Genomic DNA, 21,835 nt, shown 5'->3' on the forward strand with positions numbered 1-21,835 from the left:
GCGAGGGGATATGACCGAGGCTTTCAAAATACTGAAAGGAATCGACAAAATAGAGCAGGAAAAAAAATTATTTACAATGTCCAATGTGACACGGACAAGAGGACATGGACTGAAGCTAAGGGGGGGACAAGTCCAGGACAAATATCAGGAAGTTCTGCTTCACGCAACGAGTGGTGGACACATGGAATGCTCTCCCAGAGGAGGTTATTGCGGAATCCAACTGTTCTAGGATTTAAAAAGCAAACTAGATGCACAGCTCCTTACGAGAGGCATAGAGGGATATGGGTGACTAAAATTACGCCAGGTGTAATCACCTGGCTGGGCCTCTGCGTGTGCGGATCGCCGGATTTGATGGACCGATGGTCTGATCCGGAGTTGGCGGTTCTTATGTTCTTATCACTGTGTCTACAGTCAAAATGGCTGCTGTGACTTTCAGTGGTAGTTTCATGAGATGGCTGCCGTGACCTCCAGCAGCCATTTTGGATTTTGAGACAGCAGAAGCCAGTCTACAATACTAGGCTATTTGAGAGTGTAGGAAGTAGCACTTGATTCTTAGCCAGTATCTTATTCCATGATATGAATTGTTTGGTGATTTTTTTAGATTGAACGCTGATTTAAACTTTTATTACGCTCAGTACACATAAAGGGTTTGTGACCAGTGTGAATCCTTTGGTATCTTTTAGAGTTGAAAGCTGAGTAAAACTATTATTATATATGATTAGTCTCATCTATGGATCATTTGGTGAATTTTGAGAGTTGAAAGCTGACTGAAGCTTTTATTACACTGAGTACATGCAAATGGTTCGTATCCAGTGTGGATAATTTTGTGTCTTTTTAGAGTTGAAAGCTGACTGAAGCTTTTTATTACACTCCGGTACATGTAAATGGTTTGACTGTTGTATGGGTCAGATCGTGAATTTTTAGATTTGAAAGCCGAGTGAAGCTTTTATTTACACTTAGAACTAGTAAATGGTTTATCTCCTGTGTGGCTTCATTTTGTGTCTTTTTAGATTTGAAAGCTGAGTAAAGCTTTATTACACTCAGTACATTTATATGGCTTGACTGCTGTGTGGGTTTGTTGGTGGGTTTTTAGAGTTGAAAGCTGAGTGAAGCTTTTATTACACTCAGCACATGTAAATGGTTTGTAACCTGTGTGGATCATTTGGTGTCTTACCAGACATGACTGTTGAGTGAAGCTTTTATTACACTCAGTACATGTAAATGGTTTGTACCCTGTGTGGATAATTTTATGTCTTTTTAGAGTTGAAAGCTGAGTGAAGCTTTTATTACACTCAGTACATGTATATGGTTTGTCTCCCATGTGGATCCTCTGGTGAAATTTTAGATTTGTAAGCTGAGTGAAGCTTTTATTACACTCACTACATGTATATGGTTTGTCTCCTGTGTGGATCATTTTGTGTCTTTTTAAGGCTGAAAGCCCAGTGAATCTTTTATTACACTCAGTACATTTATATGGTTTTACTGCTGTGTGGGTCTGTTGGTGGATTTTTAGAGTTGAAAGCTGAGTGAATCTTTTTTTACACTCAGTACATTTATATGGTTTGTCTCCTGTGTGGATCCTCTGGTGAATTTTTAGATGTGAAAGCCATGTGAAGCTTTTATTACACTCAGTGCACGTATATGGTTTGTTCCCTGTGTGGATCATTTTGTGTCTTTTTATAGCAGAAAGCCCAGTGAAGTTTTTATTACACTCGGTACATGTAAATGGTTTGACTGTTGTGTGGGTCTGTTGGTGAATTTTTAGAGTTGAAAGTTGAGTGAAGCTTTTATTACACTCAGTGAATGTGAATGGTTCTTCTCATTTTTTACGATTCCTTCTGTGCATTTGGAATTCTGAAACCAAGTGTGGCTCTTATTACCTTTAAGATGAATAAAGTTGATTCTCCTCTAGATGCAATACGTGTAAGTTCTTTCTGGTGTTTTTTCCCCTTTCCTCTTGCCATGGTGGAATTTAGAAGTCACTATATCACTATTATTCATTTGGAAGGGTCTCTCTCTGAGGTGTCTTTGGCCCTCTGGGATGTTACTGAGCTCCCCGTTATTTCCCTCACTCTCAGTGACTCCATCCGTTGAGTCTCCTGCAGGGTCTCTCTGCTCCTTTGATCCCTGCTTACAATTCTTTATGTTAATCCTCTCAGGTCCCTGGGAAATTGTCTCAGAGATATTTTCTGACTTTGTTTGGATTTGTTCTATTTCTGCAGGATCTTCTCCTTGATTCTTTTCTTCCTTCCATTCCTGTGGGATCTGCTGATCTGCTGGACATAAACAGAAGGTATTACTTACGAGTTAGAAAACAACCGTGGTTTCTAAGTTATAACTTGTATATAATAAGAGGAAGGACAGGTTATGTTGCAACCAGGATGTTCCTTGTGTGGCTTGAGAATTGGTCAGGTTCCTATTGGCAATGCATTTTTCTCCACCCAAGTTTGTGAGATGATGAGATGTTTCTTGGAAACGGCAGTGCATAGAGTTAACTTTATAAAGAAGAAAAGGGGGTTCCTGTTCTCGCAGGGGAGGGTGCCGATTCGAGCAGGGGGGGTGCCTTTGCGAGCGGGGGGAGCGGTTCTCGTGCCAGTGCCAGATGGGGGAGGGTGAGTTAAAGTTGGTCGGGCGGGGGGTGCCTGTTCTCACGGGGGGTGCCGGATCATGCGGGGACGACGACTTTGCGAGCGGGGGGGGGGGGGAGCAGCGCCCTGGCCTCGGGGGTGGGGGGGAGGAATGTATCAAAGCGAGTTTCCATTATTTCCTATGGGGAAACTCGCTTTGATAAACGAGCATTTTGGATTACGAGCATGCTCCTGGAACAGATTATGCTCGTAATCCAAGGTACCACTGTATTATTAATAATAATAATAACTTTATTTTTGTATACCGCAATACCACAAGCAGTTCAGAGCGGTTTACAGAGGAAGAGACTGTACACAGACAGCGATGTTACAAAACAGACTTTCAAATTACATTAGCATGTCAAGATTTATCCGGAAGCATTTTCAAAGATACAGCAAGGCAGGAATACAATTTTTCTAGATGGAAACGTTTATAAAATTGATATAACGTGATATTTTGATGAGGATTTGTTGGAATGAGTGTAGAAATGGCATTTATGTAGTAGCTATCAGTAGGATAACTACATAAAGTAGTGCAAAAAAAAAAAAACAAACCCCTCCACTTAAAGGTAGCTGAAAGTCTGCTCAAATGGAAGAAAAAGCCTCAGGAGTTATCGGCAGAGTTCAAGCGCAAACCACCACCTCCACATCATTGGCTAAAAAACTTCCATAGAGCAACAACTCGCTGTTGAGTTTCAAATACTTGAGGGCTGCGATATTTTGCAATTGAAACCACTGTGAGTGTTTAAAGCAGTCTGTTAAAATGGCAACATTTCACGGCACTAAGCCGTTTCTTCAGGGCGAATCTGACCTTGCTTGAATCTGTATTCCTGGAAGCGAAGGGGATAACAGGATACAGATAGAGGTTTACCTTACAGGACATTAAGCGAACAGGGTATGGACGTTTTAGGTTAGGTAGGGAACACTTACAGGTCATGGACCTGGGGGGGCCGCCGCGGGAGCGGACTGCCGGGCACGATGGACCCCCTGGTCTGACCCGGCAGAGGCAACGCTTATGTTCTTCAGAGTGACAGTGTTGTGCTCACAATTTCACCAGGGTCTTGAATGTCACTAACTGCCAGTTAAAGATCAAATAAATACTTATCGTAGGATCACTCAAATCAATAGTAACACCCAAACCATTTATCACTTTCTAGGCCTTTTTTCTCAGGACTCTTCAGAAGTGGCTGTTCTCTGAAAAACTTTTGTACAGACAAACTTATGGCCAGCACCCCCTCACACGTGCAAAAAGCATGTGCTGTGATATTTGTTCCCTAAACTTTTCATTTTATTCTTATTTCGTATATTGTTGACTTATCACAATACCTTGTAAACTAGAGAATGACACGGGGACAAAATTTTTCCCCCGTCCCCCCCCAGGAAACTCAATTTCCCCATCCCCCATGAGTTTTCTTGCTATCTCTGCCTCTGCCCCATTCCTACAAGCTCTGCCTTAACCCTTTCAGGACCAAGGGACATATTTGTCCCATAACTTTACAATCCTATAAATTTTGATTGGGATAGTCTCTACAGTTCTAAATTTGATATGTACGGATTCCATAGGATACTACCTTTATGTAAACAAACTGGTTCCGACATTCATTCATTAGCGTCGTTGCCAGATTGACGAGAAGATTCACTTGCCACACTGTCCATAAGCCAGAAGTGTGATTTTTTTAAAATAAAAATAATGATATTTCACAAAAAAAATCAATTTTTTGGCATCTGCAAGCCCTTTTTACCATAAAAATGTCGTCAAAACCACAAAAATTGGCCTACGATCCTTATGGTCCTGAAAGGGTTAACCGCACAAGCCTCGAACACTTATGAGGTTAAAGGGTTCAAGGCTTGTGCAGATGAGGACGGAGCTTGCAGGAATGGGGCAGGAAAATAACTTACCGGGACGGGAAAATGAGTTCCCGCGGGGACGCAGGGCTGTGGAGTCGGAAGATAAATCCTTCGACTCCTCACTCCTCAGTTTCTGGCATCCACGACTCCGACTCCAGGTATCCAAAATGTCTCTGACTCCACAGCCCTGCGGGGACGGGGAAAATTTGTCCCTGTGTCATTCTGTACTTGGGAGAACAATATAGAAGACTGAATAGTGTGAAAAGCTTCAGCCTCTGATAACCAGAGCTGGTATTGTGATGTCATAATGCCTGAGATCCAGCCTCATCAGTGATGTCACAATGACTTGACTGTCCTAGACTTGGCTCACTTTTACTTCATTTTGATTTCTAGGGTGGTGCAGTGGAGAGAATGACACGGGGACAAATTTTTCCCCCGTCCCCACAGGAACTCAATTTCCCCGTCCTGTCCCTGTGAGTTTTGTCTCTGTCCCATTCCTGTAAGCTCTGCCTTAACCTCACAAGCCTCAAACACTTATGATTTTACAGGGTTTGAGGCTTGTGCAGATGAGGACAGAGCTTGCAGGAATGGGGCAGGAATAGGAAAAGAACTGAATGATACAGATGAGAGCATTGTACATAAGTTGAGAAAGTTGCTTTTTGAATGATTAGAAGCGACTTTCTCAACTTATGTACAATTCTCTCGTCTGTATCACTCAGCATTTCTTTCTCTGGCATTTGAAGTTATTAACACTTCCTCTGGGTTCCTTGAAAAGACCCTCGAAACATTGGCACATGTCGGGACCTGCTAACACACCTCTGAGTTAAGTAGGAATTGTTTTTCCTTTTTTTGCCACTGAAAAACACATTTAATATCTAAAAAGTACTCCAATTTTCACCTATTTGCATTATAGGCATACACAGTGATGGGACGGTGGGTTCGGCTATAGGAGCCACAGCTCCTGGTCGGATTACACATATCTGAGTGTATGTAAAAGTGCATAAATTTCATTGTATTTTAAATTTGTTTGACCTTTATTTTTGATTTATATTAATTGGATATTTCTTCAAGTGTCCTTATTTAATTGACATTTAGGTGTGTGTCAATTATGCCAGCTACAGATCTGGGTGTGGAAATACATTTGCGACAGGCTTGTGCACATCAGCCGGACAACATCCAGAGACCCTGCTGCTTCCTGGGCTTCTTCACAGCCAACTGTCACCAACTGTCACTGCCCAGGATGCGGTACCACAAAACCCATCTTCCTTCTAACTTCCTCGCAACACAATTTTTAGCTGAAAGGTTTCTGATGGTGAAGTTACAGAAAAGAACTTAGATCGTCCCTTCCTTCCACCGCTCCACTCTGTGGCTCATAGGTTAAGCCTTCACTTTAAAGACCAAGGGCTCCTTTTACGAAGGTGCGCTAGCGTTTTTGGCGCACGCACAAGATTACATAACGTAACTTTATTTTTCTATACCGCCTTAATGAGAAGAATTCTAGGCGGTTTCCACAAAAGAGAATAAACTGGACAATCAGTGAAATAGTAAAAAAAGAATACAACCTATTGTATTAAAAAAGACATTAAAAATTTAAAATTAATGGAATAAAATTATGTTAAAAATGAAAGCACGGATTAAGAGATAAATTTGTCAAATAATATTGTCTTGATTTCTTTTCTAAAACGCCATAGGAAAACATGGCTCCGCTGATTTAATTACCCAACCAGGACTGTTGTTTGCTTGCTTGAAAAGCAAGCACCTGTCTAAATAAGACCTAAGTTTGCAGCCTAAAATCTTCGGGTAAGCAAATAGGTTGCAATTCCTGATTATCCTCACAGGATTATAAAGCACGAAATGAGATAGCAAGTATGTAGGTGCCAATCCCCAGACTGACTTAAAACAGAGGAATGAGAATTTAAACATTACTCGTGCTTCCACTGGCAACCAGTGCAATGATCGGTAATGCGGACTGATAGGATCGCTTTTCTTCAGTCCGAATATCAGGCGAACAGCCTTTTTCTGCACTATTCTTAATCTTTTCACAACTTTCTTTGGTGCGCTAGCCGAAAAACTACCGCCTGCTTAAAAGGAGGCGGTAGCAGCTAGTTCACCTTTGTAAAAGGAGCCCCAAGTGACTGATCCTTATAAAGGGGCAGCATGCTCAGCACTTACCCTACAGAAAGGGTCTACAGAACACACTTTGGAAGATCACACCAATGCCCAGGTCAAAAAATGCTTTTCCACCCTTTGGAAACTCCGTTCTATCAAACATTACTTTGATTTCCCCACCTTCAGTTTGCTGGTCCAATCCCTAATCTTAAACACCCTGGATTACTGTAACATCATATACCTGGGCTCCTACAAGAAAACCATTAAACGACTAAGACTCATCCAAAATACCGCCGTCCACCTCATCTATGGGCTCAAAAAGTCAGACCACATCAGTCCTTTCTACAGAAAACTTCATTGGCTACCGTTTGAAGCAAGGGTCATCTTCAAATTCGCCTGCCTCTGCTTCAAAACCCTAACTGGCTCAGCCCCGATATATCTGTCACGCCACTTCGTCTTCCCAGGCTCTAACCGTACACGCAATGCCCACCTGTTTGCCTACCCCTCCCCAAAAGGATGCATCTACAAAAGATTCTTGGACAAAACCCTCTCTTTCCAAGCTGGCAAATGGAATGACTGCTTGACCACCCTCATCTCTCTTGCCCCAACTTATCTATCCTTCAGGAAATCTCTCAAATCATACCTCTTTGATAAAATCCTCTAACTCCCGCCCTCCCAACCAAACTACTAATCTCAACCTCGCCTCCCTCCCTACCCTTCCTCCCCCTCTTCTCCGGTTATTGTTCCTTTCCCCTTTCTGCACCCCCCTTGCTACAATATTGGATCATTTTGTAATGGCCACTGGTTTATACCATACACTTGATAACTAATTCTCTGTACCTTCATTGCATAAATACAGTTCTTATCTCCTGTAAACTACTCTGAAACTGTTTTCTGATATTCTATAACTTCGCTGTATATGTACAGTCTCTTCCCCTGTAAACCGCTCTGAACTTTTGTGGTAATGTAATGTAATATAATTTATTTCTTATATACCGCTACATCCGTTAGGTTCTAAGCGGTTTACAGAAAATATACATTAAGATTAGAAATAAGAAAGGTACTTGAAAAATTCCCTTACTGTCCCGAAGGCTCACAATCTAACTAAAGTACCTGGAGGGTAATAGAGAAGTGAAAAGTAGAGTTAGAGGAAAAATAAAAATAAAATAAACATTTTAACAAGACAGCATTGATCTAAATACTTTGGAAGGTAGAAGAGAGGAGAGAAAGGAATAGAAGCAGAAGGGGGAGCCGTTGAACAGTAGAATTCTGGAGAAATTTAAATGATAGAAATAGAACAAAACAAAGACAAAAGGCAAAACAATAGATAAGATTAAAGATAAATCATAAGCTGGAAAGAAAAATAAAATAAAACTTTGTCTTCAATCCACGGTTTAAGCGTCAGTGATGAAGTGGAGCAAGTAAGTTTAGGAGGAGCGATTGACGTTTCCAGAAAGGGCTTCTTCAGGGAAGAGACTTGGCCGACAGTCCCAGGATGCCTATGTCTCCTCCCCTGCGATGTTCTCCCATCCATGCATTCCCTCCCAGACACAATGCCCGTGCCCCAGCCGCTCCAAGGAGGCTGCCCCAGATGAGGCCCACGGTGAATGCAGGATTCTCTCCTCTGCGGGAAAGCCGCCAGGAGCCGACAGTCGATCTTCTTAGCGGATTGCATGGGGGGAAGAGTTCACACTCTTGGTAGGATCGGGTCTGTGTGCTCTCGGTGGTTGTGGCTGGTCTCGTTGCTGCTTAGGTGTAAAAGCAGTTGATCTCCACTGCTGCTGATATTTAAAAGCAGGCAGATTGATCTCTCCAATGGACTGCAGGGGGAGAATCGGGTCTGTGGGCTCTTGGTGGTTGCGGTAGGTCACGCTGCTGCTTGTATGGTATTGCGGTATACAAAAATAAAGTTATTATTATTATTATTATTTTACCCCAGTCCCTCTTATTACAGCACTCACCTGAGCAGCTGTTTTGCCCCGTTTCTCTTTCCTCTGATTCTGGCTCATCCTTGATGTACGGCCCTTGCCCACGTTCGATGTGGGACGTCATTTTAGGGGTGAAGGTCGGAGAACCTGTTCCTGGGGGGTATGAAAATTGCATTAGTTCTCTCAAAATTTCTGCATCTGAGAACTTCAAATTCAAGAGTTAGACAAATTTTCCAGCATAAAGAATTTCACCAATTTCAGTGATCAAAAATATTCAAACCTCAGTTAGAAGGGAATAACTTTGAAGCTCCGCAAATATCAGAAAAGTAACATAAACCCTCTTTATAGTCTAGTTCCCACTCTAAATAAAGCAATATATTATCAGCCTCATTTCAATGTTTGTGAACTTCTTCATCCCTTATAAAACATACAGGTTTCCTTGTTCACACACAGAACATCCGGAATAAGGTGGAAATCTCCCCTTCCCCCCCTCTCCCCACCGACCATGATCAGACAGATGTGAGCTCAAAAGAAAGGGTAGAAAGCCAAAGCCAAAGTCATTTTCCTACATCCCCTAGAGCAGGGGTAGGCAATTCCGGTCCTCGAGAGCCGGAGCCAGGTCAGGTTTTCAGGATCTCCACCATGAATATGTACGAGATGGATTTGCATGCACCGCCTCCTTGAGATGCAAATCTATCTCATGCAGATGTATTGTGGAGATCCTGAAAACCTGACCTGGCTCCGGCTCTCGAGGACCGGAATTGCCTACCCCTGCCCTAGAGAATCAGCATTTCAGAGATTATCTTCCACTACTACAGTAATGATTTCTTCTCAGTTTTAATTAGGTTATTTCTCGATATTTTTTGCAGCCTGTATCCTATCCCCAATATTGCATTTAAGTCCTAACCCACTTATAATAGCATCCATATCTGTTTGTCCCTCCCTCCCTCCTAGTCTATCTACTTGATCATTCCCTTTGCAATTTCCTACTGCCTCGCTTGACTGCGTAGATGTATTTCAATTTGGCTTCTGCCAAGCCCATAGTGTAGAATTATTATTGGTGTCGGTTTGCGACATGTCGAAAGAAGGATTGGATAAGAACAGGAGGTTTTGTGTTGTATCATTGGACGTTTTTGGAGCGTTTGACTCTTGTCAATTTAGAACTGTTGATGAAATTACAAGGACTTGGTCTAGGTAAGGAAGTGTTTGAGTGGTTTTTATCCTACTTATGTGGAAGATCTTTTCAGGTAAGGAGGGGTGGGTACAGTGTCTAAATCGGTAAAAGTAAGAAGAGGAGTGCCACAAGGATCTGCTCTTTCTGCCTTATTGTTCAACATTTATATGGCAGATATAGGTGAGGTTTTCAGAAATTGAAGGTGCAATATAGATTATATGCCGATGACATATTGTTTTTTTTCTCTGTGGGCAAAAATGATAAAGGAGTGGAGAAGTATTAGAATATTTATATGGAGAACGTAGTGAGATGGAGGCCGTGCCTTCAAAAAGATATAAAAAGGATGGAGTCGGTACAGATGAAGGCTACTAAAATGGTGCTTGGTCTTTCGTCATAAGGTGTATGGGGACAGACTTAAAGATCTCAATCTGGAGGAAAGGCGGGGGAGGGGAGATATGATAGACGTTTAAATATCTACTTGAGGTAAATGCACACGAGTTGAGTCTCTTTCATTTGAAAAGAAGCTCTGGAATGAGAGGGCAAGGATGAAGTTAAGAGGTGATAGGCTCCGGAGTAATCTGAGGAAATACTTTTTACAGAAAGGGTGGTAGATATGTGGAACAGTCTCCCGGAAGAGGTGGTGGAGACAGAGGCTGTGTCTGAATTCAAGAAAGCCTGGGATAGGCACGTGGGATCTCTCAGAGAGAGGAAGGGATAATGGGCAGACTGGATGGGCCTTTATCTGCCATCTTGTTTTGTGGATGACTTTGCATGGATTGCAGTTGGAATGTGAACAAAACAGAGGTGATTGTAGAGAATGGTAAGAAGAGAGACTTGGAAGTGTGTAAATGTGTTGGGGGGGGTTTCGTTACCACTTAATAAAAGAGATGTTGGTGTTGGGGGTTTGGTTGGATTCAGCATTATCCATGGGACAATAGGTGACAGGACAAAAGCGCGCGAGACATTAGCGCGCCAACATTGCAGCGCAGACAATTCGACACAAGACACCAGCGCGCCGGCGAAAAACTTACTTTTAAAGAATTCTGACGGGGGGGAACACCCCCACTTTACCTCATACTCTTCGTGCTGCCGTTGGGGGGGGTGTAGCCCCCCACATTATATATAAAACTTAACTTTTTTCTGAAAAAAATCGGGAAAAAGTTAAGTTTACTCTATAATGGAGGGTTCCAACCCCCCAACCCCCCCCCAATGGCTGCGTGAAGACTATGAAGTAAACTGGGGGGGGTTCCCCACTCACACCCCGCGTCGGAGCTCTTTAAAAGTAACTTTTTCTTTTTCAGGGACGCGGCAGAGGAAATTAGGCCAGTAGAAGACCCGAAGCAGCGTTCAGTGTGCCTGCGACGCTGCTGCTCCTGCCGGGTTTGTCAGCCTTGTAGTGGTGGGAGGGTCAACGGGGGGTCCAGCTCTGTCGCCTCGCTAGCAGCGGCCTGAAAAAAAGGAGACTGAGGGTCAACGGGGGGTCCAGCTCCGGCGCGTCGCTAGCAGCGGCTTGAAAAAAAGGAGACTGTGACGTTAAGTGTGCATGCGCACTCGTGCCGTCGCAACGGAACAGGGAACACGACTTTCGAGTGCGCATGCGCGCTTAACATTTTATTATTATTGATTATTTTCTGATTCTAAATCCTCTGTGTTCATCCCACGCTTCTTTGAACTCAGTCACAGTTTTACTCTCCACCACCTCTCTCGGGAGCGCATTCCAGGCATCCATTTATAGCTAAAGAGACATATGATCAAGAAACTGTTTTCTTTTGCTTTTGTGATTATGATAAACATACCGAGTGCCTCAAAATAGTACCTGGCGGGCTGCATGTGGGCCCCAGGCCGCAAGTTTGAGACCACTGGCCTACATCTACCACACACAGTGCTTCCTTCCCCAGACACTCCACTCTCTCAGCTCCAGCGCAGTTCTCGGACACACATTTATTTTTATTTATTTGACAGCAACAGCAGATCTCACTCAGGCATCCCACCCCCCTCACACATTCCAGATACACACAGGTGACACAATCAGCACTCGCTCTCCAGCTCCCAGCACAGGGTACAGACACAGAGATAGCACAGCGATGCAGAGCACCGTGACTGACAAGGAGTGGAAGGGTGGGTGAGAAAAAAATAGCACGTAGGACGGGTGAGGGAATGGAGTGGCAGGGGTCTGACAGATATGGATACGAGACGAGAGAGGTGGCAGGCAGAGAAACAAGGCTGGTTAAGTGAAGGTTCAGACAGGGCCACATACAGACAGGCAACTCTCCAGTAGTTCTAACAAATCCTCCCTTCTCGCTCTCCAATCTCCAACACAACCAAATCGTTAGTGGGCCAAAAGACAAAATGTGTTGCTCACCTTAATTGCTTTTAAAATAGGTCTAAGCCTGGGTGTGTTTCTGGACGCCCATCCAAATTCTTTTTTTTTTTTTAACTTGAAAATCTTTATTAAAAGTTTTATGTTATACAAGCAATATGTGGATATCAAATCTCAATCTCTCCACAATATGAAACAAACAGAAAACAGCAGATTCAGAAATCACAAAAAATCAAGAAGACAACATCATCGATAAATAGATATCCCCTGCTTTGAGTCCCCAATACCCCCCACCCCTCCCAACCATCCAAATTCTTTTGCTATCTGTTATTGCGCCAAAATACACATCCCCCGACACCGCCTACAGAATGCCCACTTTACAGATGTTTTGATTTTGCTGACTATGTTCTGTGACGCATTTTTGGTTGTTTTTTTTAATTATATGCTTTGAACGTTTGGTGGACAGATGGCGATCCGTCTCCCCATTATGGCTTTTGGACTTTTTTTTCCCTTGAAAATGAGCCCATTAGTATCCCAAAATGATCTGTAGAAACATGCAGTTTCTCTGTGCCAAATAAACACAAGTGTTAGGGTAGACAAGACCTCCTAAAAAAATAAAAGGTGTGCAGTGAAAGCAAACAAAAAAATCTGCTGCTCAAAACATTTCTGCATATCGCAATAAACCAGGGCTGAGCAGCATTATATCCAGTATAAAATCTAAAAACTCGGCTAATTCTGTATGTCATATATACAAAATGGAACGGACAATAGCAACACAAAAAGGATATTTTGGTAAATGTCAGAAAATATGGGGACCATTAACCGATTTTTGTAATGAATGATAAACTTTTCTCAAGATAAGATATTTGATTAGAGGGGAAATATGGGGGGGGGAGTTATTTTTAGTATTTCATAATATATGATTATATCAATAGTTTCATTGTAATGGTACTTGTATGTAATATTGGGATGGGAGGGGAGAATTTTCTATTTAATAAGAATAGTTTAAATATTAGGTTTATTGCATAATATTCAAAATATTATAGAATATTAATTTGTAATGAAATGTTATACTTAAAGTGTTATATGAGAATTAATCAAGTGTGTATTTATAAGTTCATATGAGTTTATCTGCTACACCTGTTGTAATGTGCAAAAATGAATAAAGAATTTAAAACATAAAAAACTAGGCTATTCACAAAAATGTAAGGCTCTCTTCCCCTCTATACTCAACCTCCAACCCCATTATGCTGTTCCTTCCTTTTGTAATTAAGCTCTATAATTGAGAGGATACGGTATATAAACTTAAGGTTTAATTTAGTTTAGTTTAGCATGAAATCGAACAATAAAACATCAACTAATCTGGAACAGACGAAACCCCCGATTCTACAGCATATAATATATTTTTATTAATCGCATGGTAGAAGCTGCACACTCAGCCGTCAGCCCCCAATACTGACCCTCTCCTAAAAGGATATTGTGATCACTGCAGTACTCACTTTCTCACCAAATCATATGACACAAACGTAATCAAAGTTGTCTTTATAATAATGGCCCACTAGTGCGAAGAAACATGTACATTTATTCCTTACCCAAAGAGATCAGGGTCTGATAATTCTCCTTCATCACCTCCCTGTAAAGGTTCTTCTGCTCTTCATCTAAATAACCCCACTCCTCCTGGGAGAACGAGACAGCGATGTCCTCAAATGTCACCTGTATTTCAAACATAAACCAGAAACACACTCAGCATCTTCTGCAGCATTTCCATAGGAGTATTCCCAGTGATGGTGTTCACTAGGGTGGAGGAAAATTTGCTGGGTGTACATCATTTAGAGTCGCATAACACACATTTCAGGAGACCTCCCAGTGCTGGGGCTCAGTGAGGCAGAGGGAGATGTTTTGGGGCAGGGATCTCAAAGTCCCTCCTTGAGGGCTGCAATCCAGTCGGGTTTTCAGGATAGCCCTAACAAATATGCATGAAAGAGATTTGCATATAATGGAAGTGACAGGTATGCAGATCTGCTCCATGCATATTCATTAGGGCAAGCCTGAAAACCCGATTGGCCTGGTGGCCCTCCAGGACAGGGTTGGGAACCACCGCTTTACATCATTTGAAAAAATTGACTGTGTATATAATTCAACCAGATAGCAAGCAATCCCAGAGTAGGGCCATATTGCAGGAGAGCTGCCTGCAGGAAGAGTGAAAGATTTGGGTGCATATAAATTTGCAGTCTCAGGGCAGTCTAGAAACCAGCCACACCCCAAATCTCCCTTTGTGAGACTCCTGATCTCTCTCCTCCTCCTCAGGAGGGTCCCAAAGTGCCTTTCCTCACTCCCAGGATCCCGAGTCTGCAGCATCCAGGCTCAGAAAGCTGCAGCAGTGTTGCAACAAGAGAGCAAGAAGTTGGGGGACCATCTCCTACCTGGGCAGAAACTCCTGCAGGCATTTTCCTCTCTGCTTTTGCAGTCTAAAGGATTAGAGAAATGAATTTGGGGCTCTTTCTCTGGCTGAAGCTTTGTCTAGTGCAGTTGGGGAGAAAAGGAACCCAAGTGGGAAGTTCCTCTTGAATCTGGAAAAATTCATGCAAGAAGACTCGCTTCCGGTTGGGCCCAGACTGATGACATCACAAAGGGGGAGGCGGAGCTTCACCCTGAGGACTTGAGAGAGGTCCACAAAGCAAAACAAGAGATCCAACAGGTCTGCAGTGAAGGCGAACACAATAAGCAAAAAAAAGGAGTGCAGAATGCAATGTACAAGGTTCAGGAATGGTTATTAAAAATCTATATAAAATTACTAGTCTTTAAGCCCCTTACATTAGAATAGATGTATGTGTCTTTCTTTTTTTCTCTCTCTCTCCTTGGCCACTTTCGGTCTGTTTATCTTTCTTTCTGTCTCTTTCCTCGGCTGTCCACCAGCAGCACCTCTTGCCTGCTACCCCTGTCCAACAGCAACCCTAATCCCTTCATTTTATCTCTCCCCTGTCCAGCAGCACCTCTTCCCTACTCCCCTTGTCCATCAATACCTGTCCAGCAGCATCCCTTCACTGCTCCCCCCCTGTCCAACAGCAGCCCTTCTCCCTTCATTTTATCTCCCCCCTGTCCAGCAGCACCTCTTCCCTACTCCCCTTGTCCATCAATACCTGTCCAGCAGCATCCCTTCACTGCTCCCCCCCTGTCCAACAGCAGCCCTTCTCCCTTCATTTTATCTCCCCCCTGTCCAGCAGCACCTCTTCCCTACTCCCCTTGTCCATCAATACCTGTCCAGCAGCATCCCTTCACTGCTCCCCCCTGTCCAACAGCAGCCCTTCTCCCTTCATTTTATCTCCCCCCTGTCCAGCAGCACCTCTTCCCTACTCCCCTTGTCCATCAATACCTGTCCAGCAGCATCCCTTCACTGCTCCCCCCCTGTCCAACAGCAGCCCTTCTCCCTTCATTTTATCTCCCCCCTGTCCAGCAGCACCTCTTCCCTACTCCCCTTGTCCATCAATACCTGTCCAGCAGCATCCCTTCACTGCTCCCCCCCTGTCCAACAGCAGCCCTTCTCCCTTCATTTTATCTCCCCCCTGTCCAGCAGCACCTCTTCCCTACTCCCCTTGTCCATCAATACCTGTCCAGCAGCATCCCTTCACTGCTCCCCCCCTGTCCAACAGCAGCCCTTCTCCCTTCATTTTATCTCCCCCCTGTCCAGCAGCACCTCTTCCCTACTCCCCTTGTCCATCAATACCTGTCCAGCAGCATCCCTTCACTGCTCCCCCCCTGTCCAACAGCAGCCCTTCTCCCTTCATTTTATCTCCCCCCTGTCCAGCAGCACCTCTTCCCTGCTCCCCTTGTCCATCAATACCTGTCCAGCAGCATTCCTTCACTGCTCCCCCCCTGTCCAACAGCAGCCCTTCTCCCTTCATTTTATCTCCCCCCTGTCCAGCAGCACCTCTTCCCTACTCCCCTTGTCCATCAATACCTGTCCAGCAGCATCCCTTCACTGCTCCCCCCCCTATCCAACAGCAGCCCTTCTCCCTTCGTTTTATCCCCCCTTGTCCAGCAGCACCCCTTCACTGCTCCACCCTGTCCAACAGCAGCCCTTCTTCCTTCATTTTATCTTCCCCCTGTCCAGCAGCACCTCTTCCCTGCTCCCCTTGTCCATCAATACCTGTCCAGCAGCATCCCTTCACTGCTCCCCCATGTCCAACAGCAGCCCTTCTCCCTTCATTTTATCTTCCCCTGTCCAGCAGCACCTTTTCCCTGCTCCCCTTGTCCATCAATACCTGTCCAGCAGCAAACCTTCACTGCTCCCCCATGTCCAACAGCAGCCCTTCTCCCTTCGTTTTATCTTCCTCCCTGTCCAGCAGCACCTCTTCCCTGCTCCCAAACCGCCGTTCCTACCCTCCCTCCATCCTGGTTTCCTGGTCTCTTGTGGCCCACCAGCACAAACCCCTGCCGCAGCTGCTGTCTGTCAATGTCCCTGCTCACTGCCTGTCTGTTTATCATGCCCCTTCTCCCACCTAACTTTTTTTTTTTTTTTTAAATCACGTTTCAACAGTGAAGGGCAACCGGTGCACAGTAACCGCCGCAGGATAAAGGAAACCGCCATGCGCGCACTCGTGCCGAACACACACACGCCACACACTTTAACATTTCTCTGCCGGCCATGGAGTTATGGATCACGGAGGCAGGGATCACACAGGTAGGAGTGTGCATGCGCGCTTAGGGTTTTATTATTAGTGATAATCCAAAGTGGTGACCTATGTAAATGAGAGTCACCACTTTGGAATATAATTTTATATAGTTTATTTATTTATATACCACTTATATCCTAAGTGGTTTACATTCAGGTACTTTATCATGTTTCCCGATCCGTCCCGGTGGGCTCAAACTCTGTGTAGTGTACCTGGGGCAATGAGGGGATTAAGTGACTTACCCAAGGTCACAAGGTGCAGCGAGGGATTTGAACCTTGTACATTGCATTCTGCAGTCCTTTTTTTGTTTATTGACTTATTGAGAGATGCAGTCTTTTCCTCATGGCTGTACCCCTTTCAGTGCTGATTGCTGTGGTGGAAAATAGAAGGTCTGGCCCACTAGCACAGAGAGTGGTAGGGGGAGGAGGAGGAACTTTAGCAGCTGTGAGAGAGAAACCCTTAGCTTCTCCCTCGTAGCCAGAGAGATGCTGATTCATTTCTAAATTCTGCAAACAGCACAAGCCCAGAGGAACATAATAGCCTTACTGGTTAAGACCACAGGTCCATCAAGCCCAGTAGCCCGTTCTCACGGTGGCCAATCCAGATCCCTAGGACCTGGCCAAAACCTAAGGAGTAGCAATATTCCATGCTACCAATCCAGGGCAAGCAGTGGCCTCCCCCATGTCTTTCTCAATAACAGACTATGGACTTTTCCTCCAGGAAATTGTCCAAACCTTTCTTAAAACCAGCTACGCTACCTGCTCTTACTACATCCTCTGGCAACACGTTCCAAAGCTTAACTACTGAGTGAAAAAAAAATTTTCCTCCTATTGGTTTTAAAAGTATTTCCCTATAATTTCATCGAGTGTCCCCTAGTCTGTAATATTTGACAGAGTGAAAAATCAATCCACTTGTACCCGTTCTACTCCACTCAAGATTTTGTAGACTTGGAGAAGCTTCTGCTTAGGTACGACATTTACTCCCAAATTCTCATTCTCTCTAGGGTTGCCAGATTTTGTGACTGTAAAATCGGGACACCCTAGACCCACCCCAGCTCTGCCCTCCTCCCCCTGCCTCCTGCCCAACGCAATTGAAAGGAGGCTTTTCAAAACCCGGACAAAGTGCTGGGTTTTGAAAAGCTGACTGGGGAAATCCAGATGTCTGGTAATCCTAATTCTCTCTGATGTATTGCCTGCGCACGTCCCATCTTAGGAACTCTATTTATTGGGATTTATTAAACACCTTTATGAAGATATTCACCCCAGGCAATGTACACAGCAAGCAGCAGAATAGTGAGGGAAGAAGGTGCCCAAGCAGTGCATAGTAAGGGGGGATGGTCTGCCCCGGGCACCGTCTTCATAGGGGTGCTGGCACCTGTCCTAATCCCCCTCCCCCCCCTGCTCCTTTCCATTCCTCTGCCAAGTGCACACCTTTACTACTACTTCCCCATTTAGCTCTTCGCCAGTGCGAGCAGAAGCTCCAACCTGCTGTTCGTGCCAGCGTTAGCTCTCCCCCTGACGTCACTTCCGGGTCCCACATCAGAAGAGCCAACGCCGACAGCAATTTGCCATGTCAGGTATGTGGGAAGAGGTGTGTGTGTGTGTGTGTGCATGAGCGGTGGGAGGGCAAGGAGGAGCACCACTGTCCCGGACACCGCTCACCCTTCCTACACCACTGCACCTGGGGAATAGAGTTGCACAGGGACAGAAATCAAACCTGTCCCCGCTGGCTATTGAATCCATCCCCGCACGTAATCTCTTCCATCTTCGCCTGTCCCCCTAAACTTCAGAAATAGCATAATTAATTTCATTTAATTATGCTACTGAATTAAAGGCTCTGGTAGAGACCCATTTACAAATAAGCAAAGACACTTTATTAATTTGGAAAGATTAATCGGGAAGAATACATATTTTGTAAATGGGTCTCTGTCAGAGCCTCTAATGTTAATATAAAATAGAAATAATCTAGCTGTTGAGGACCCTCAAACTATGAAGGTGGCCGGGGATCCCTTTTGCCAAGCTTAAAAGGCAGCAGCAGCATTCCTGAGACAGATGTTGTCACCTCAGTGGCTCAGGGATGCTCTCAGCGACTGCTACGCTTTGGTGGAGGGGAGTTCTGGCCGCCTTTGGAGGAGGTTTTCAGCTGGCGGTGCTTGGGGATCGCCAACAGCCACAGCAAGGGTCAGCAAGTACTTCAACACTGGAGAAATGAAACCAGAAATGCATTTCCTTTTCTGTTCAACACAAAGACATAATAATAATAATAATAATAATTTATTTTTATATACTGCCTAACCAGCAGTTCATAGCAGTTTACACAATAGGTACTCAGCATACACTATAATAATAACATCATACATAATATAATAATAAGTAACTAATACAAGCATTAAAACTAATGAATAAAAAAAACCCACAATATAAACTAAAATAAGTATAGATAAAAAGATTAAAAGTGCATTATAACATCTGCTATATACATTTCCCAAAGCTAACATATTTCAGTCAATAAATTCCTTTTTTACCTTTGTTTTCTGGAGATTTATTTTTCCATCAAGTTGGTTCCAGTTTCTCTTTTTTTTCTTTTCTACTTTCCTGTCTTCTACAAATTCTTCTTCAAGCAACTGCTGTACTGTGGTTCCTCTTTACCACGGTCCAGCATTTCTGTCTTCCCTCCTTCCCATTGTACATCACCATCACTCCCTTCTATCTATCATAGCAACTCCTCGCGCACCATGGGTGCCCCTCCACCGCCCCCCCCCCACGGTCACACCCCCCCCCAGTGCCTCTTTCAAATTTAATAACCCATTGTAGCCCGTGAGTCAAAAAGTTTGCCCATTGAACACCGTTACTAGTGTATGGTAGCGATGGGTGAATGAGTGAGCGACTGTGCGGATGGTATTAAGGATTGAAAATAATGCAGCAAAGATGGAGCGCTTGTTCCTTCTCTATATCATGTCGAAGCTCTTTTTCCCTTATGTTTATTATTCATCTTCCCTCTTCTTGTCCTGAGATATGTTTCTTCTGGTATTATGCTATTACGCCTGAGTATGTTCTTTAACTGAATTACATTGGATTGTACTGTTGAAATCTGGTGTTTCTATGTTGCTGCATTTCTAATTAAAAAAAGAAACTGGTTGACAGATAGAAGCCAGAGGGTGGTGGTTAATGGAATTCACTCGGAAGAAGGAAGGTGAGGAGTGCTAAAAGGATCGGTGTTGAGGCCGATTCTGTTCAATGTATTTGTGAGCGATATTCCTGAAGGGTTAAGAAGGTAAAGTCTGACTTTTTGCGGATGATACCAAGATTTGTAACAGAGTGGACACCCCGGAGGGAGTGGAAAACAGAAAACAGATTGAGCAAGATCTGGTGCGTAGGGTGAATGGTCCATGCACTGAAACCCCAACTGCATCAAAACATCCATCGTTTTGCCAGCCTGGTGAGTGGCTGCATTGTCTTGCAAAAAGAGAACTGCTTTCCTCAGCTTCCCTCTCCTTTTTTTATTTTATCGCCTCCTTTAATCAGCACAGCCCGTTTGGTAAAAAGGTTTTAATATATAGTTTGCTTGTCACAATAAAATTCGCCTACATCGTTGTACATATCTGCAGTTTTGGTTTGTTTGTTCCTGGCTGGTTTTTTTTTACTGCAGACGAGGTTGGACCTCCCTTCTTTTGGTTCTGTCCCCCAAACACTGTGGCCATGACTTTTGGGTCTTGAATTTCCTTGGCCTTGGAGAACCTGAGTGTCGCCATTACATGGACTGTTTTGTCTCAGGATCATAGTGGTGTAACCATGTTTTATCAGCAGTAACTAATTGTTCCAAAAATCTGGCACCAACTTGCTGAAAATGCTACAAAATCAATTTGAAAAAGTGTCCACTCAACGTCATGTCTCGTCAACATTCAAACATTCGGGCACCTACTTGGCCGACACCTTATGCATACATACCCAGCTGCTCGTGGATTATACACCCAACACATCCTCTGGATATCTGTAGTGTCTCAGCAATTGTTTTAGCCAATAGTCGCCAATCTGCCAAAATTTCAGGAGTTGACACCGTTTGAGGCCTCCCAGACCTTGCTTCATCTTCGGTCTCAAAATCTCCACACTGAAATTTTGCCCACCGCTTCTTCACTGTGGCCATTTGTCACTCAATATTTGCAACATACATTCATGGATTTCCTTCAGAGTTTTCTTCTGAAGTTTTCTTCGGAGTTCCACATTTGAAAATGCCACACTTTTCGTTGACACGGTTCAATCAATGATCTGAAACAATGTCAAAACATAGCATTACGATTCTGCAAATTGGCACTTTGCAAAATACAATAACACTCTTTTCAGCTACAGTGACAAAATAATGTTCAGAATTTAGGAAGCGGGTTAGGCTGAGAACTTTTCAGCACCCCGTCATATGGTAACAGAACACGTGCCACATATGAGGGGTAGGGCGTTTCTCCAAGTTATGTGCATACTTTCGGTTATGCGCCTAGCATGATGCACTTACGCATGCCCTTTTACGCCTGTCATTGTCCTGGCCAACTGGTCCCACCTAATTTTAGGCATGATGATGTGGGTTTATGATAGCATTCTATAACGGAATCTTGTTATAGAGACCGATCGGCATTACAGGCCCAAAAAATTATTTATTTATTTATTCAATCTATACCAGTGGTCTCCAACTTAAACCCTTTGCAGGGCCACATTTTTGATTTGTAGGTACTTGGAGGGCCGCAGAAAAAATAGTTAATGTCTTATTAAAGAAATGACAATTTTGCATGAGGTAAAACTCTTTATAGTTTATAAATCTTTCCTTTTGGCCAAGTCTTAATAATAATATTGTAATTCATAGCTAAAGAGACATATGATTGAGAAACTGTTTTATTTTACTTTTGTGATTATGATAAACGTACCGAGGGCCTCAAAATAGTACCTGGAGGGCCACATGTGGCCCCGGGCCGCGAGTTTGAGACCACTGATCTATACTGTTCTCCCAGAAGAGCTCAGAACGGTTTACATGAGTTTATTCAGGTACTCAAGCATTTTTCCCTGTCTGTCCCGGTGAGCTCACAATCTATCTAATGCACCTGGGGCAATGGGGGGATTAAGTGACTTGCCCTGGGTCACAAGGAGCAGCGGGGGTTTGAACCCACACTCTCA

At 43.9% G+C, this 21,835-nt stretch overlaps 1 protein-coding gene across 9 annotated transcripts; it reads right to left on the reverse strand.

Moving 5' to 3' along the window:
* Nucleotides 1-234: 234 nt before the first annotated feature.
* Nucleotides 235-14,582, reverse strand: LOC117355643 (zinc finger protein 79-like). 9 transcript variants are annotated; one of them, XM_033934521.1, is made up of 4 exons: nt 14,430-14,582; nt 13,599-13,719; nt 8,546-8,659; nt 235-2,276 (listed from the first exon to the last, which is right to left on the reverse strand). In XM_033934521.1, exons 1-4 carry the CDS (start codon nt 14,451-14,453, stop codon nt 1,909-1,911), a joined length of 627 nt encoding a protein of 208 aa, XP_033790412.1. In that variant the 5' UTR covers nt 14,454-14,582; the 3' UTR covers nt 235-1,908. The 9 variants fall into 6 exon arrangements, with proteins under 9 accessions (XP_033790418.1, XP_033790412.1, XP_033790419.1 ...); XM_033934520.1 differs by having other exon boundaries at nt 235-2,273; nt 8,546-8,665; XM_033934525.1 differs by having other exon boundaries at nt 8,546-8,665.
* Nucleotides 14,583-21,835: the final 7,253 nt, after the last annotated feature.

This window comes from Geotrypetes seraphini, chromosome 2 (assembly GCF_902459505.1).
Source record: "Geotrypetes seraphini chromosome 2, aGeoSer1.1, whole genome shotgun sequence".
In the NCBI taxonomy this organism is placed as follows: domain Eukaryota; kingdom Metazoa; phylum Chordata; class Amphibia; order Gymnophiona; family Dermophiidae; genus Geotrypetes; species Geotrypetes seraphini.